This window comes from Xyrauchen texanus, chromosome 45 (genome assembly GCF_025860055.1).
Source record: "Xyrauchen texanus isolate HMW12.3.18 chromosome 45, RBS_HiC_50CHRs, whole genome shotgun sequence".
Lineage (NCBI taxonomy): Eukaryota > Metazoa > Chordata > Actinopteri > Cypriniformes > Catostomidae > Xyrauchen > Xyrauchen texanus.
This window is the reverse complement of record NC_068320.1, coordinates 20,816,956-20,832,064: the sequence shown is the minus strand read 5'-3', so window position 1 is coordinate 20,832,064 and position 15,109 is coordinate 20,816,956. Positions and strand designations below refer to the sequence as shown.

The 15,109-nt window shown below is 40.0% G+C and overlaps 1 protein-coding gene across 3 annotated transcripts in view; it reads left to right on the top strand.

The window, feature by feature from the left end:
* The first annotated feature begins 490 nt into the window (after positions 1 to 490).
* Positions 491 to 15,109, top strand: part of LOC127637569 (protein O-mannosyl-transferase TMTC1-like) — a 50,164-nt gene continuing 35,545 nt past the window's right edge. The window contains exons 1-2 of one of the 3 annotated variants that reach the window (XM_052118685.1): positions 491 to 870; positions 10,547 to 10,724. In XM_052118685.1, the coding sequence (XP_051974645.1) occupies positions 575 to 870; positions 10,547 to 10,724 (474 nt within the window). In that variant the 5' untranslated portion in view covers positions 491 to 574. Of the gene's footprint in view, positions 871 to 7,970; positions 8,065 to 10,546; positions 10,725 to 15,109 lie in introns of those variants that run through there. The other 2 variants (XM_052118686.1, XM_052118688.1) reach the window with 2 other exon arrangements.

The window sequence follows — 15,109 nt, the reverse complement described above, 5'->3', positions numbered from 1 at the left end:
GCTTAACTTGTCTTGAACCTGGAATATTTCTATAAGTCATGGAGATTTCCCAAGTTACTATAATGTTTTGTGCTCAGCTTTTAAAATATTTATTTGCGTAGAAAGTGCTCTTTGTGAATGTAATTTCTGCAAAATTATTATTATTATTATTTATCCAAGATCCTTATCTAGTAATCATGAATGCATAGAAAAATAATTAGTAATTGTGTTAGAATACTGTATTAACTGTTACTTATTACTGTAGGAACTAAAGCATTTTAAAGTACCATGGTAAAATATGGTCTCATTTGCACCTCTCACTTTCTCTTACTAATTTGCATTTTTCTCTTCCTTGCCCCCGTTTCTTATTCTTTCTTACTATCTCATTCTCTCTCTCTCTCTCTCTCTCTCTCTCTCTCTCTCTCTCTCTCTCTCTCACGCGCATGCGCGAGGAGGCGGTTACATACATTTAACACTGATATTACGCATTCAGAGGCGATACACTGTCAGAGCTTCAGTGCCACACACGGGCAATGACACAGGACGCGTCTCCTATCTTTCACTGCCTCCAACAGTATGCGAGGCTCGGACCGACATGACAGCGAACAGCCGAGGGACCAAAGCCGCTCCTCCTGCGCTGCAGCGGCGGCTGTCAGGAGCTGGAGTCCGGTTGCTCCGGTACGCCGTTCTGGTTGCGGTGTGCGCGCTTTGCTACAGTAACGCTCTCTGGGGAGAGTTTGTGCATGATGATATATGGGCCATCACTAACAATCCAGATGTCAGACCCGGGTCCACCCTCTGGAGCATCTTCACCAATGACTTTTGGGGCAAAAGGATGGCTGATAACACCAGCCACAAATCCTACCGGCCACTCTGCATCCTCACTTTCAAGTAAGTCCTTCATCTGTCTGGAGAGCGTAAACTCTGATCTGAACTATGTGCAGTGCTGCGAGTTTGGATTAAGAGTGAGACTTTTGATTTATATATATAGGCCTATATGTTTCTTTAAAAGTTTTGACAGTTAAATATCTCTCTATATCTCTCATATCTTATTTCATAAGGGCGCTAAGCATAAAAACGTTATAATTGCTTAAAGTTTATGATTTTATAAAAAAAGAAAGAACTATAAAGAGTTTCTTAAGGGGGCGTTCACATAAGATACGTTCATGTGTTCCAAAACAGCTAAATGAAGCGCAACGGAATGGAATAGCTCGCGAAACGCACGTTTTGTAGACGCGTTTTTAAAAGTTGAACTATTTTTAACTTTATACGCCGTTTTGATAACGCAACGCTAATGGCGTGAGCCGCGACGCAGCGTTCAAACGTCCGTCTGACGCATGTGTACAGCGAACAACACTTAAAAAAATATTGTAAACATCCTTTGTGAACCTTTAAGATGTTTAAAAACGACAACAACTTTCACACCGCGGTAAAGATTTTTTTGCAGTTTGAAATTCAGACTTGATTGGCTATAAACCCGCTATGCGCTGTCGTAGGCATGTAAGTAATGTCGCATGATATCTTTAATGATTTGTGCATTCAGATGACATCATCCTCCGAGCTGCAATCGGTCGTTTAAATGTAAAGACTCTTCATGTTCTTATGCAAATAGCTCCAAATGTTGAACACCTAGAAGACTGAAACTACTGTCATCTCGATCAGTCTGATTTGGGGATTTTTTTCACAGCAGTTTTTTTTCCTGTCAACCCTTTTTTAAGTCCATGAGTCGGGACGGTGATAAAAAAAGCGCTCTTCACTTTTCACATTCCCAGAAAACACGCAGTCTGGGTTCATGCAAATGTAGGCTTCTTGTTTTAGATAGTGAAAGTTCAGAAATCAAGCTCTATCAAATTTAGTCGCATTTGATTGCGTCTTTGCTCTGCCCCCATTGCCTTGCGTAAAAATAGGAAATCAGCTTATAATTCTAAAAACTGACCATCTTCACAGGTCACAGTAGTCTCAAAAAGACCGATTGCAGCTCGGTGGATGATGTCATCTGAAGTCACAAATCATGAAGAATATCATGTGACATTATATCCATGTCAACGACAGCACATAGTGGGTTTATAGGCAATTCAAGTTTGAATTTCAAACCGCAAACTATCTTTACCGCGGTAACTTCCAGTCTATGTTATTGCGCAATTGTTACATACAAACAGCGTCACAAACACTTGTTGCGCAGTTTTTCAGAGAGAACTTGAAGTTAGACAACTTAAAGTTCACCCTCACATAAAGTAGGCTACACTACCGTGGCTGTCATTACAAAAAACATTTGTGAGTTGTGCTATTAAACAGACCAGGATGCGTGTAGGAGTTACAGACAGTCTGGGATAAACTTCAGTGCGCAGGCGTTCCTCTCTCATCTATGACGTCATTGTTCATATGGGTGATATGACAGCTCTGCTACTGTGCAACATCCACGTGGAGGAGGACTTTGTTCCGTATTGTCACAAAGGATGCTTTGTGTATTTATAGCCAAGCAATTAACAGCCTATAATTTTCTCCTTATATTTTATTTTTAATTTTAAGATCAACCACACATTTCCTGGTCTCACATTCTCAATAAATCACAGCATAGATCTCCAGCACATAAAAAAAAATATACAAAAAAATGTATGCATGGTGCTTGCCCTTGCAGAACTCGCTGCCATGGGCACTGCTAGGTGGATGCTAGGGTTTTAAATGCATAAATACTCACAGTAAGGGGCTAGTAGTACAAAAAACTATGTATACAACTTGGGATCTAAACAACTTAAAACCCCTATGTCTCATTTCATTCATGTGCTGTTTGGATGCTGCTCGTGCCTCACCATGTTAGTGTAGACCATGGCTGTATGAGTGAGGAGACAGATAAAAAGAATACCCTTGAGCCCATATTTGTGTGTGTGTGTGTGTGTGTGTGTGTGTGTGTGTGTGTGTGAGAGAGAGAGAGAGAGAGAGAGAGAGAGCAAGAGTGCTGTGAGCTTGCAGGCAGGGCTGCTCTTGTATCTCGGCATGTCTTTTATCTGCTCTTTGATGCCAACTTGACACTCTTGAGGCTCTTGAAAAACTTCAGCTGTCTTTCTAAGACATGCACAGAGAGTTTGACATTAACTGGTAGAACTGACTCCAAATTTAAAGGAATAGTTCAACCTAAAAGTAAAATGAGTCTAAGTGTTCTCATCAAAACTGAAGAATACTTTGGGCTTTATGCTGTCTCAAACTCATATGAAGTTCAAGCACCACAAAGGACATAAATGCAGCATCCATACAACTCCAGTGGTTTAATCCATGTCTTCTGAAGCGATACGATCGGTTTTGGGTGAGAAACAGACCAAAATAGCAATCCTTTTTGCACTATTTATAAATCTTGACATCTGCAGCCTCCTTGGCGTTCATGAGAGAAGCTCAATTACACTTCCTTGTGCTTAACCCATGTGCAAAGCGCTGTACAGCATGTGTATATGTGCAGATCTCTGATGAAGCTTGTGTCCAAGCACTTTCAGATTAAAAAATGTTACATTGAAGGCAATGATGAAAAACACACCTTTTTTAATTTCTGCATGCAAATACAAGTTAAATGAAAGATTGGCAGGAGGGCAATATTTTCCATCAATAATGACTTAAAACACTAAACATATTGTTGGGCTGCACAATTAATTGAAAAATAATCAAGATTACAATGACAACTGCTGCAATTAACTAATCGTGAAGTGACGCATTTCCATTGTGTCAATATGTTATATTTGCAATATATTTTGTTGTCCAAGTGCAATGACAAATCAGAAGTGTTTAAAATAGTTTATCAGCATACCAGTAAAGACAACCTAGTATTCCAGAATTGTTGCATTGCTCACTTGTCTATGATTTATTCAAAACTGTAATAACTCTTCTGCTTTCCATGCAAATATTCTTTCAAGAACACAATTCTCAGTTTTTGTAGCTTGAATAAAAAAAACAAATATCCCACAAAATAAGTATTTGAATGTAATAGGAATAATTGTAATTACAATATCAAGGGAAATAATCTACAATAATGAGTTTTGTCATAATCGTGCAGCCCTAACTTATTATATGGCTTTAGAACACTTGACTTTTTTTGTCCTTTTTTTTACTACTCTACGAACTGTCCTTTTATGGCAAGAGCAATGTAAAGATTCTTCAAAAATTGCGTTCCATAGATAAATAACAGCATATAGGTTTGGAAGAGCATGAGGGTAAATAATGTCAGAATGTAAAATTTTGGGTGAACTATCTCTTTAATGTATTTCTTAACTTTGAGTGGCTGCCCGACACTGTGAGATTTGCAATTAGTTAGAGTTAGAGATGGCCTTGTGTTTTCCATGGCTCTTTAATTGCCATATGTCCTAATAATGCAGCTTGGTGGAACTAAATGCTCTACATTCATATGGCTGGCTGTTTTATTTTCGGCTGTGATGAGCCTTGAAGACATTTCCGTGCTCTCCTGTAGAGTAGAGTCTCCATTACACACTAATCAATGTGCTATAAACAAACATGGGCTTATTATTGCCAGCAGATGTAAAAACTGTTTCACTGTCATTATTGTTTTCCCTCCATCATGCCATTAACTGTCATCATTTTGGCTCTCATAGCATCCTGTCTCTTGCTCACTTGCTCACTCGTATCCTGAGTGCTGAACGTCAAACTCAGAGCTAAATATTAAGTGGCAGGTGTAGTCAGTGACTCATGTTGAATGATTTGAACCACAACCTTCATGGACAGCTTTTTATGCTTGCATAACAAAGTTTTGCTTTCTAAGTAGGTCTTCAAGTACAAGACTTGACATCTAGCCTTACAAATTTGTTTCAGAATAAAAAATGAGGCACTCTCAGAGGTCCCTCTAAAAATAATCTCTTGGTGCTTGTTTTAGTAAAGTGTGCTAATACTTTACTAAGCATTCAGATTTACAATTTTTGCCAGGTGGACAATTAAATGTATAAAAACGCCCTAGATTTACTGTGCATTGAGAGACTTCAGCCATTTCTGGGGCCAGAATATCATAGAATATCACCACGGCTTGGAGATGATTTGGGCCTGTAAGCAACCACTCAAAACACCCTACAGTAGTAAGTTACCACATAGCAATTCAAACTTCATTGACTCAAATTGGTAGCATCCTAAGGGTGAGAGTTACTTTTATTCCCCCAATTATAAGCTTCTTTAATGTATTATCAGTATAATATATATATATTTTCCTTGATAATTTGATAGGTTATTGGGGTGTGGTGAAATAATATCCCATAGTTCGTCAAAAAATTTTAAAGTCTAGAGTGAGATGAGTCGACAGTTTTTCATGTAGTGCTCTTGCTAAATTTTAATGTAATCTCTCTAGCAAGTCAAGGTGACCATGGAACCTCATTAAAGTTGCATTGCCAAAGGCTAATTATTCCGTGCACACATCTCTCTCTTGCTCACTTGCTCATCTTTCTTTCGCTCTCTTTTTTTCCCTAAGGGCTCCTTGTGGAGCAAAACACAAGGTCAATAACCTTTCTTTTGAAATGTATTTACTGTACATCATAGGTTGTAAGCTTTTGTTCTGCCATAATTTCCAAACGTTGAATCGTTAAACAGCATTAATTTAGAAAAGTAATTACTGGTTATAGCATCTTTTATACCTTGTCCAATTCAGGCATGAAATGTCAGCGACACTGAAAGCAAAAATACAATGTAACAGATGTGGCCAATCAGAACTTATTAGATGTTAAATATAGAGCTATGTTGAGTGGGATTTTGGACAAATAAGATTCTGTGGGCAGAGCTGCTCAGCATTACGCTTCAGAAATAGAAAGCAATCAGCCATCGAAATGCCCTGTTGTTCACAGGGCTGGAAATGGGGGGGAACATGGGGCAACAGAGTTTCCTGATTTAATTTAGTGGGGAATGGCATTCCCATTCAAACTGGCTACATCGATTAGGGGAATAAAGAGTATTTCTATCTTTTCTCCACTAAATAACCTACGAAAGCTTTGTGGGTTCCACACATAAATGTATCTGTGGTTGCACAATGTTGACCTTCATGAGTGGCCAGAACACATTCACGCAACAGATCGACAGATGAACAAGGGAATCTTTAGGTTCCTCACGTAACCCCGGTTCTCTGATAACAGGAGTGAGGTATCTAGCTATGGGTAATGCCTTGGGCACCAATCCTGGAAGCACCAATAACACCCAGTCTGTCAGTTGACAGACCAATCACAGCAGTGATGAGGGCGTCCCATCTCCCTATATAAACCACTGTCATAGGTGCCTACTTCATTCTCCGCATATCTCTTCTCCATACATCTGCAAGGAGGTAAGTGTGGTGAGATACCTCACTCCCATTATCAAAGAACCAGGGTTAAATGAGTAACCTAAAGTCCTCCTTCTAACATTCGTTTGATATCTCCCTATGGGATATAGCCAACTCCTGTATTGCAGATATGCTGTCCGAAGTAGACCATTAACTGGCTTGTAGTGGCCAATGTACACCCACCCAATCAATTTGCAAAGAAAGATAAAAAGAACACACTTGTGCTTCACTGTGTTTTTGTTAATTTGTGTGTTTATTTTATTGGATTTTTTTTTTACACATCGACAGATTGACTACCCATACCAAGGACTGAATGAGCCAATGATGGCTCTGTGACATCCAGTCTATAAAATCTGACAAAAGTGTGAAGTAATGCCCAACTCGCAGCTGCACAAATGTCCTGGACTGAAATGCCTTTAAACAGTGCCCATGAAGTAGCCATGCCTCTGGTAGAATGAGCTCACAGCCCCAGACAATTATAACTTAATAGCCTCTACTGCCGATGAGATGGGTGCTGTCTTGATATGGGTCTGCCCTTATAAGAATCAGCCCAAGAAACAAAAAGCTGATTACTCTTCCTCAATGGATTCTTTCTTTCCATGTACAAACGTAGAGTATGAACTGGACACAAACACTGAATCCTCTGGCGAGGATTAAGGTGACGGGTGAAAAGTTAGCAAATCCACTGGCTTACAGCTGAATGCAGAGTTGCTCACCTTAGGCACAAAGGCTGGATTCGTTTTAAGAGACATTCTCGATAAATTTACTGCAGAGCGCATACAAGAGTGATGAACTGACAAAGCATGAAGTTGTTAAGGCCAATAATTAAGCTGCCTTTAGCGAAAGGAGCTTTAATTTTATACTTTCAACTGGCAGCTCTTGTGCTCTGAATCATTTCAATCACACTGGGGGGTAAACCCGTGGCACTCAAATTTAGCCTCTCACAGGCCAGGCCCAAGAGCTGACTCGGGCCGAGTAGCTCTTTGGGCCTGGCCTGTGAGAGGCTGAATTTGAGTGCAACAGGAGATCCCTGCGCAGCCAAGGCTGGGTGTGCAAAAGTTGAATTATCTCTGCCAGCCACAGTTTCCCTGGCCAGTTCGGGGCGATCAGTATGACTAAGTGACCATATTCTCTTAATCTTTTTAGAGTTGGAATGATCAGACTTAGTGTAGGAAATGCGTAACGAAGTGCATTTGGCCAAGGATGCGCTAGAGCATCCACAACCATAAGATCACCGTCTCTCGCCAGAGAGAAGAACAGATGACAATGAGGGTTTTTGTGTGATGTAAGAGATCTAAGGCTGCTCACCTGTATCTCTCCCACAGCTGGCTCACCACCTGAGGGTGAATGTCAGAGATGAGACCAAAGATCCAAGTGTGGAGGCAAAGTAACAGACTTTATTAAATATTAAATACAGCAGAGCTGGCAAGGCATGATGGATACCCTGCACTGACTGCAGTGTGGAGATGGAGAGTGTGTTCATAGGCTTGTGTACATTGCGGTAGTGTGGAATGCAGATTCACGAGGAATGTGTGTTCGTAGGTTTGTTTGCGTCATGGTAGTGTGAAGAGCAGATCCAGTGGAGAAGAATAACCGATGAGGAATTACTCATGAATACTGCTGCCGCATTGTGGACACCGTTGCCCCGAAAAGGGGTTTCGGATCCACATAGACATTGAGGAAATCTGTCTTCTCCTTCACAGACAGGCCAGACAGACCAAGCCAAATAGCCTGTTCGCCCACAACTGCAAGACCCATGCTGCTGCCGTAGCTCTGGACAGCCCCTCTTGACGGAGGTAAGTTAAGATCCACAATAATGCATCAATTTGTCGGCCCATCTCCTACATCAACTCGGTCTGATATACTGTGAGGAGCGAGGTGGCATTAAGAGCATTTACAGCTAGGGCTAAAGATCGGTAGATCTTTTGGTAAATGGAGGCCAACAATCTCTCTGTCCATCCTGGCAGTGAAGCGGGAGCAGACGAAAAAACGATAAGGGTGAATGTGATTCGCCAGTGACGCTTTGACTGGAGGGGGGCTGGACAACTCCAGATCCATCATTACATGCACATCCAGTGTAGAGTAAACTTTAACAGTTGAAAAAAGCTGAAAACGCGATGCATGCTGGACAACTGGAATAAAGTGCTTTACCGGGTCAGCGTGAGATGGCAGCAGTTTGCCATCGTACAGATCCCTCTCTTTACCCTGGCCAGTCTGCTGTGATGGCCAGTCGATGGAGAGCTCCTTGTAGCTGGGGTGGGTTGTCTTTCTCCGCTGGTGGCAAAGAAAAATAGGGATCGTCATTATTTGAAGCCACACCCTCCTTTCCAAACTGTTCGGCTCCACTAGATCCACAAGCGCACGAATGGGAGGGATCCTTCTCCTTTGCTCTGCCGCTTGGTGAGCTCGCAGTTCCCATGACAGAACCCAAACTCAAGAATACAGAAGCAGTTCACCACAACATGCCACTTGATTCTATGTTAATGCTCTTGCTTTAGAGATAGAAGCTATGACAGCTTGAAACGTCGCAGAAAAAAACGCAAACCTGCCTCGACATGCTGATTCATGCCACCCGGAGAAAAAAATATAATACAGCAGAAAACAGTGAACAGTGAAACAGTTTGATAGTGAATATACTCGCAAAAAGAACAGCTGCGTTCTGCGACGTACCTGAACGGCTCACTTGAAGAACTGCTAAGCGACCACTTCTTACGAGTTCTGCTATAGGATAGCTTCCAAAGATCTTTTACGGGTAAGAGAACGAGATTGAAGTAGGCACCAATGACAGTGGTTTATATGGGGAGGTGGGATTCCCTCCCTCCCTCTGTGATTGGTCTGTCAACTGACAGACTGGGTGTTATTAGTGCTTCCAGGATTGTCCACACCCGAGGCATTTCCCATAGTGAGATACCAAACGAATGTTAGAAAGAGAAACACAGGCAACCGATCCACACTCGCACGCAACCGATCCAATTTACAAATCCACACACCAGAAGAATGCACAAATATATGGTTTTCTTTGCTCCGAATGACATCCACAAGTACATAAGTGTAATTTAATGCACAAATAAATGCTGAGCTGTTTGGATTGGTATTCTTCTTCAAGAATGTCTGTTCTGCAGTCTTGACATGCACACACGCACAATGCTGAGGCCGAGGTTTAGTGTGGCTTACAGCAAATGCCCATTTATTAAAACTAAGGGAAATATACTGTAGATTTGGCTATTATTTTTTTAAGAACATACATTTTATTTTATTTTTTCAGAATTTTCAGTTTTGACCAAGAAGTCTATTCCATGCACTTCTGTTTTGAAATAATAAAAAAAACTTGATCTAACCAGGACAGAGAGAGAAGTGGACAACCCAGATGCACAACAACAAAAATACAAGTACATTAGAATCTTTAATTTTAGGAAAAGTCTCACATGTCCTCAACTAGCAGCTTTAATTAACAGTATATGCCAAACAGATGCATAGTATAGGATTCTTATATGAACAGAAAGTTTGAGGATTACACCATTTATTTTAAAAGAAACAGTAAATTGTAACATTATAAAAGCATTTACTGTCATTTTTCAATTATTTTCAAACTATTTAATGCATCCTTGTGAAAATGTATTTAGTTATATCAAAAATTATTGTTTTTACTAGTAAGAAGTACATAGCTGATATGTGTATTTGGAATTTCAACTAGTAAGAAATGTATAACAGATATTTGTAATTGTGTTTTAAACAGGAGTGAATGATGATTCATTGAGAGATCATTGTGAAATTCTACTAATGAAATTGCAATTGCCGATATCAAAAAACAGTTAAAATTCAGTTTATCAAGAATTAACAGTTATACTAGTTTAAACCTAATTACTGATATCAAAAGTGTGTATTTTCATTCGTAGTAATTCCATTGCTTATTTTAAGAATATGCAACTAGTGAAAATTTTATTATAGATATCTATAATTCATATCTTGCAGATGAGCAAATGATGAAAGAGCTTGCAATGCCGCTCCAACTTTGTTACCCACCTTGTTGTGGCAACGGTCACTGCTGCTCAAGTTGCTGGAAATCGCTAACTCTTATTAAAAATGAATGACCTCCATTCGCTTTGTAGCTGCAAATCGCTGTGTGAACACACCTTCACTTTTCAATGGAAGAGCTATAGTAGCTTTTATCCTTGTTATTTACACTCCTGGTTAGGATACAGTGTTAAGCTCATGTTACAGAGCATTTTTCAATGTCTTAATTCCACTTTTTCCCTTCCTCTTTTGATCTCGCTTCAGGTTAAACATTTTGCTGGGCGGCATGACTCCGTTTTACTTCCACCTGGTGAACGTGTGTCTACACTGCATGGTGACGGCACTGCTCATGCACACCTGCGAACAGTGTGTGTTCGAGGACAGCAACCTCTCCTTCCTCACCGCCCTCCTCTTCTCTGTCCACCCCATTCACACTGAAGCAGTGAGTTTATACATATGTCAATTTAAAAAAAGAAAATTAACTGGCTGCTCTTTTCCATGCAATTACACTTAATGGTGACTGGAGCTTTAAAGTTTCAAAAAGGACACAAAAGCAACATAAAAGTGGTCCAAATGTCTTCAGCTGTGCATTTCAAGTATCTGAAGTCATATGATAGCTTTGTGTGAGGAATGGACAAAAATGTACATTCATTTTTTGCAAGTTCATGAGAGAATTAGTGATGTTTAATCATTCAGATTGGTTTTGCCAGCTGGATAAACCTATTAAAGGGGTCATATAATGGTACATGCACTTTTTCAAGTTGATTGTACTGAAATGTGTGTTGGCTGTGCCTGTACACAACCATCCTATTATGATAAAAATCCATCCAGTGTTTTTGTTTTAATCTCCTTATATATTTTCCCTGCCTCAAATCGAGCCGTTCGACCGTGTGGCGTCACACGGTCGGACGCTCTCAGGATTGTTGATTGACAGCAGTGTTTCAACACAGACCGCCCTCGCTCGTGAGCGAGCTGTCAATCATAGTCCGTCATCACTGTTGATACACTGGAGCAGAATGGCGCCTAAGCGATTGTGGTGTTCTGTTCTTCGGTGTAATAACGAACACAGCAGTCATTTCGATGTTCCTAAATCTGAACGCTGAAGGCGCAGTGGCTGAGTTTTGTTTACGATGGGAATATTCCCCACGAGCAACGTCAATGCGTTCATGTTTCGCTGAATCATTTTCATCAGACTGCTTTATAAACGAGGGTCAGCATAAAGCTGGTTTTGCTAAGAAGCTGCTGCTGAAAAAAGATTCGGTACCAACTATTTATATTCCCTCTGCACCTCCAGAAGAAGTAAGTGTAACGTTTTATTAACCTTTGCAAATCGTTTGCACGCTTCACAATGAATGTGGCTAATGTTTACACTCAGGGTACATTACGGCATGTTTTCCATAACGTTACGACGTTCTCAATATAATTCATAATCCAACGTTTATAATGAACAACGCGTTTATTGTGTTATTAAAAACTGTGTACGCAGGTGTTACAGTTAACATGGTAACATTAAGTTTCACCTGGTTTACTTGTATGTTACTGATTAAGAAGTAATGTCAAAAAAACAGTTATACGGAGAATAACTCCAGAACGGAGGGAGGGGCGGGGTGACCAAAGCTCATTATCATTTAAAGTCATATGCTCTGAAACGGCGTGCTGAAAACAGAGCTGTTTTTGAGCAGGTAAAATTAGTGTTTTCTTAAAATACTAATGAGAATTTTTAATAAAAGTATATTACAAAGTTTTCATTTAGACCCTAAAGATTCATATTAACTTGTACAAAAATGGCATTATATGACCCCTTTAATTTAAAAGATCAAAAGACTCAAAGTGTGATTTATTCACTTTTATGTTCCACAAAAGAAAATCATCCTGTTTTGGAACAATATGAGGATGAGTAAATGATAATAATTATTCGATTAATATATTTTCAGAAACCAAATGAGTATAGCTTTTGTTTTTCAGGATGTCTGTGTTTAGCAACATTTTTGAAGAGCTCTTGTTGAGTCAGCCCATAGTTCACAATTTGAGGGCGTTTTATAGGAGATGTGGACTGTGTGTTCAAGGTTATGTCTGTTAGCAGCAGTCACCCACAGAGCTGCAAAGTTTGTTTTCAGTAGAGCGTAGGAGTAAGTACATGCCACAGAGCCAGATTCTGATCATGAGCTCTGTTTACAACACCATACATCAACAGCTGCCCTGCATCGCTGCAGCATTAATGAAACACACACACACACACATTCACACTGCACACACAGCTGCTGGAGGTGGTGGCCAGAAAGATAATTAATCTCATCAAGAGGTACTGCTTGTTGTTCTGCAAGCATGGGTGTATGCAGATTGGCATAATACATTTCTGTTGTCTTAGATTTATTTTTTTACTTTTACAGATCTTGGGAGATAGGGGTGGAAACGGTGGGAGAACATGGGTAACAGGATTGGAAAATGATGCAAGCTGGATTTGAACTTGAATTGCCCACATGAGCACCACAATTTGGGGTGTTAGTTAATCTGTCCTAACCAGTTAGGATATGGATCAGAAACTTCAGCATCATTATCAAACTATACATTAATACAATTGTCTGTGTTGTGTAAGAAATGCTGTGAGCCAGATTCGATCTTGCAGTGCCCGCATGAACCCCTCGGCTCGTTGTGTCAGAAAATGGTAACCACTGGATATTTACCACTAGCATATTTTCAAACTACATAAATTAAAATGTCTTTGCTGTGTGTTGCAAGAACTGTTGTGAGCCAGATTTGAACTTGCATTGCCCACCTGAGCACCATGGCTTGGCTGTCAGAGAATTTGTAGTAATCGTTAGGCCATGGGTCTGGACTCTGGAGTACTAGCATATTTTCAATCTATACATAAATGAAAATATCTTTGTTGTTGTGTTGCAAGCCAGATTCAAACTTGCATTGCCCACATGTACACCACGGCTTGGTGTGTCAGAGAATTTGTGGTAACTACTTGGCCATGGATTGCAAGAAATGTTGCAAACCAGATTCAGACTTCCATTGCCCTCTTGAAACCATGGCTCTGTGTTTCATAGAATTTGTGCTAATCACTAGGCCATGGGTCTGACACATTAGCATCATTTTCAAACTATACATAAATGGAAATGTCTTTGCTGTGTTTGCTTTGGTGTGACAGAGAATATTTGGTAACTGCTAAGCCGTGATTCTTATACATTAGCATAATTTTCAAACTTTACATGTTTTTGTGTTGTAAGAAATGTTGCAAGCCAGATTAAACTTGCATTGCCCGCATGAGCACCATGGCTTGGTGGGTCAGAGAATTTGTGGTAACTGCTAGGCCATGGGACTGGAGTATTAGTATACGTTCAAACTATAGGATATATAAATAAAAATGTCTTTGCTGTGTGTTGGAATAACTGTGGCAGCCATAGTGCGGCAGTATGCTCACCACACACCAGCTGTTTATGGAGAGGAGAGAGTAGAGTTATACAGTAGAGCCAATTAATGGAAGGGGATTATTAGGAGGGCATGATTGATGAGGACCAATAGGAATTTGTCCAGCACACCGGGGTTACACCTCTACTCTTTTTTCGAGAAGTGTCCAGGGATTTTTAATGACCACAGAGAGTCAAGACCTCAGTTTAACATCTGAAGGACGAGCTTAGCTTGCATGCAAAGGTTTCTTCTCATAGCTAGGACAGCAGGCAGCCAAGTGGCTAGTTGTTAGTGAAGAGGAGCATCACTTTTTGGATGTCAGCAGGATCCTGATGGAGGATGAAAGAACTTTATTCGCTGGCATTCTGTCTTTCCCTTGAGACTGCACTGAGGTCTGCCTGCAACCTGCTGACCATCTGCCTGACTTCCTCCTACACAGCCACCCACCAGCACCCACACAGCCACCCACCAGCCCCCATCGCTGCCCACAGCTGATGATGTCATTGTGTCTTCAAATTGAAACATAGCTTACAGTTTGCCAAATCATTTTGTCCTGTCTATATGTGAATTTGAGCTTAGACAGCAATGTGTTTGCTTACAGATTTAGATGTTAAAGAGATCCTATTATGCTTTTTGGGATTTTACCTTTCCTTCAGTGTGTAATATAACTGTTTGTGCATGTAAACGGTCTGCAAGGTTACAAAGCACAAAGTCCACGCAAAAGGGAGTTACTCTCCCACAGACAACACTGCTCAAGAACTACAAGAAACGGCTTGATTGTAGTCCAGCCATTTCTTCCATAATGTATCTACATCACTATGTAACACATTTGCATAATGCCCAGCCTAAGAGCTATTTTGGCCCCCCCTTCAACAAACGTAGTTATAGCCGAGGCCAGGATGAGTTGGATTAGTGTTGTCGCCATGTCGAGAAGACACTGTTTTCTTCACTGCGAAAGCAAACCTCTTTGTTTGGACTTCCAAATGCAGACGAATTGAAGAATTGGTGGTTAAAATGTATTTGAATTATTTAGCAGTACAACTGATATAAAAAATAAAAAAAATTATGGCAATTTGCCCGTAAATATGATGTTCAAATGCAAGGAATGTTAATTCCCAAGTTGAAGTACCTCAGTAGATGGGTGCAGAGTATATAATATGTATAATTATATTAATATTTAATTAAAATAAAGTATTATATTCAACTCAACTCAACTCAACTCAATTTTATTTATAAAGCACTTTCAAAAACCACACTGGGTACCAAAGTGCTGTACATGGAGTAATAAAAAATAAATAAAATCACATTAATACAGCTTAAGAATGCAAAAAACATTTAAAACCTATAAAACAAGAATAAGATAAAATCTACCTAGTACAAATTATAATGCAATTAATTAAAAGCTAGGGAAAA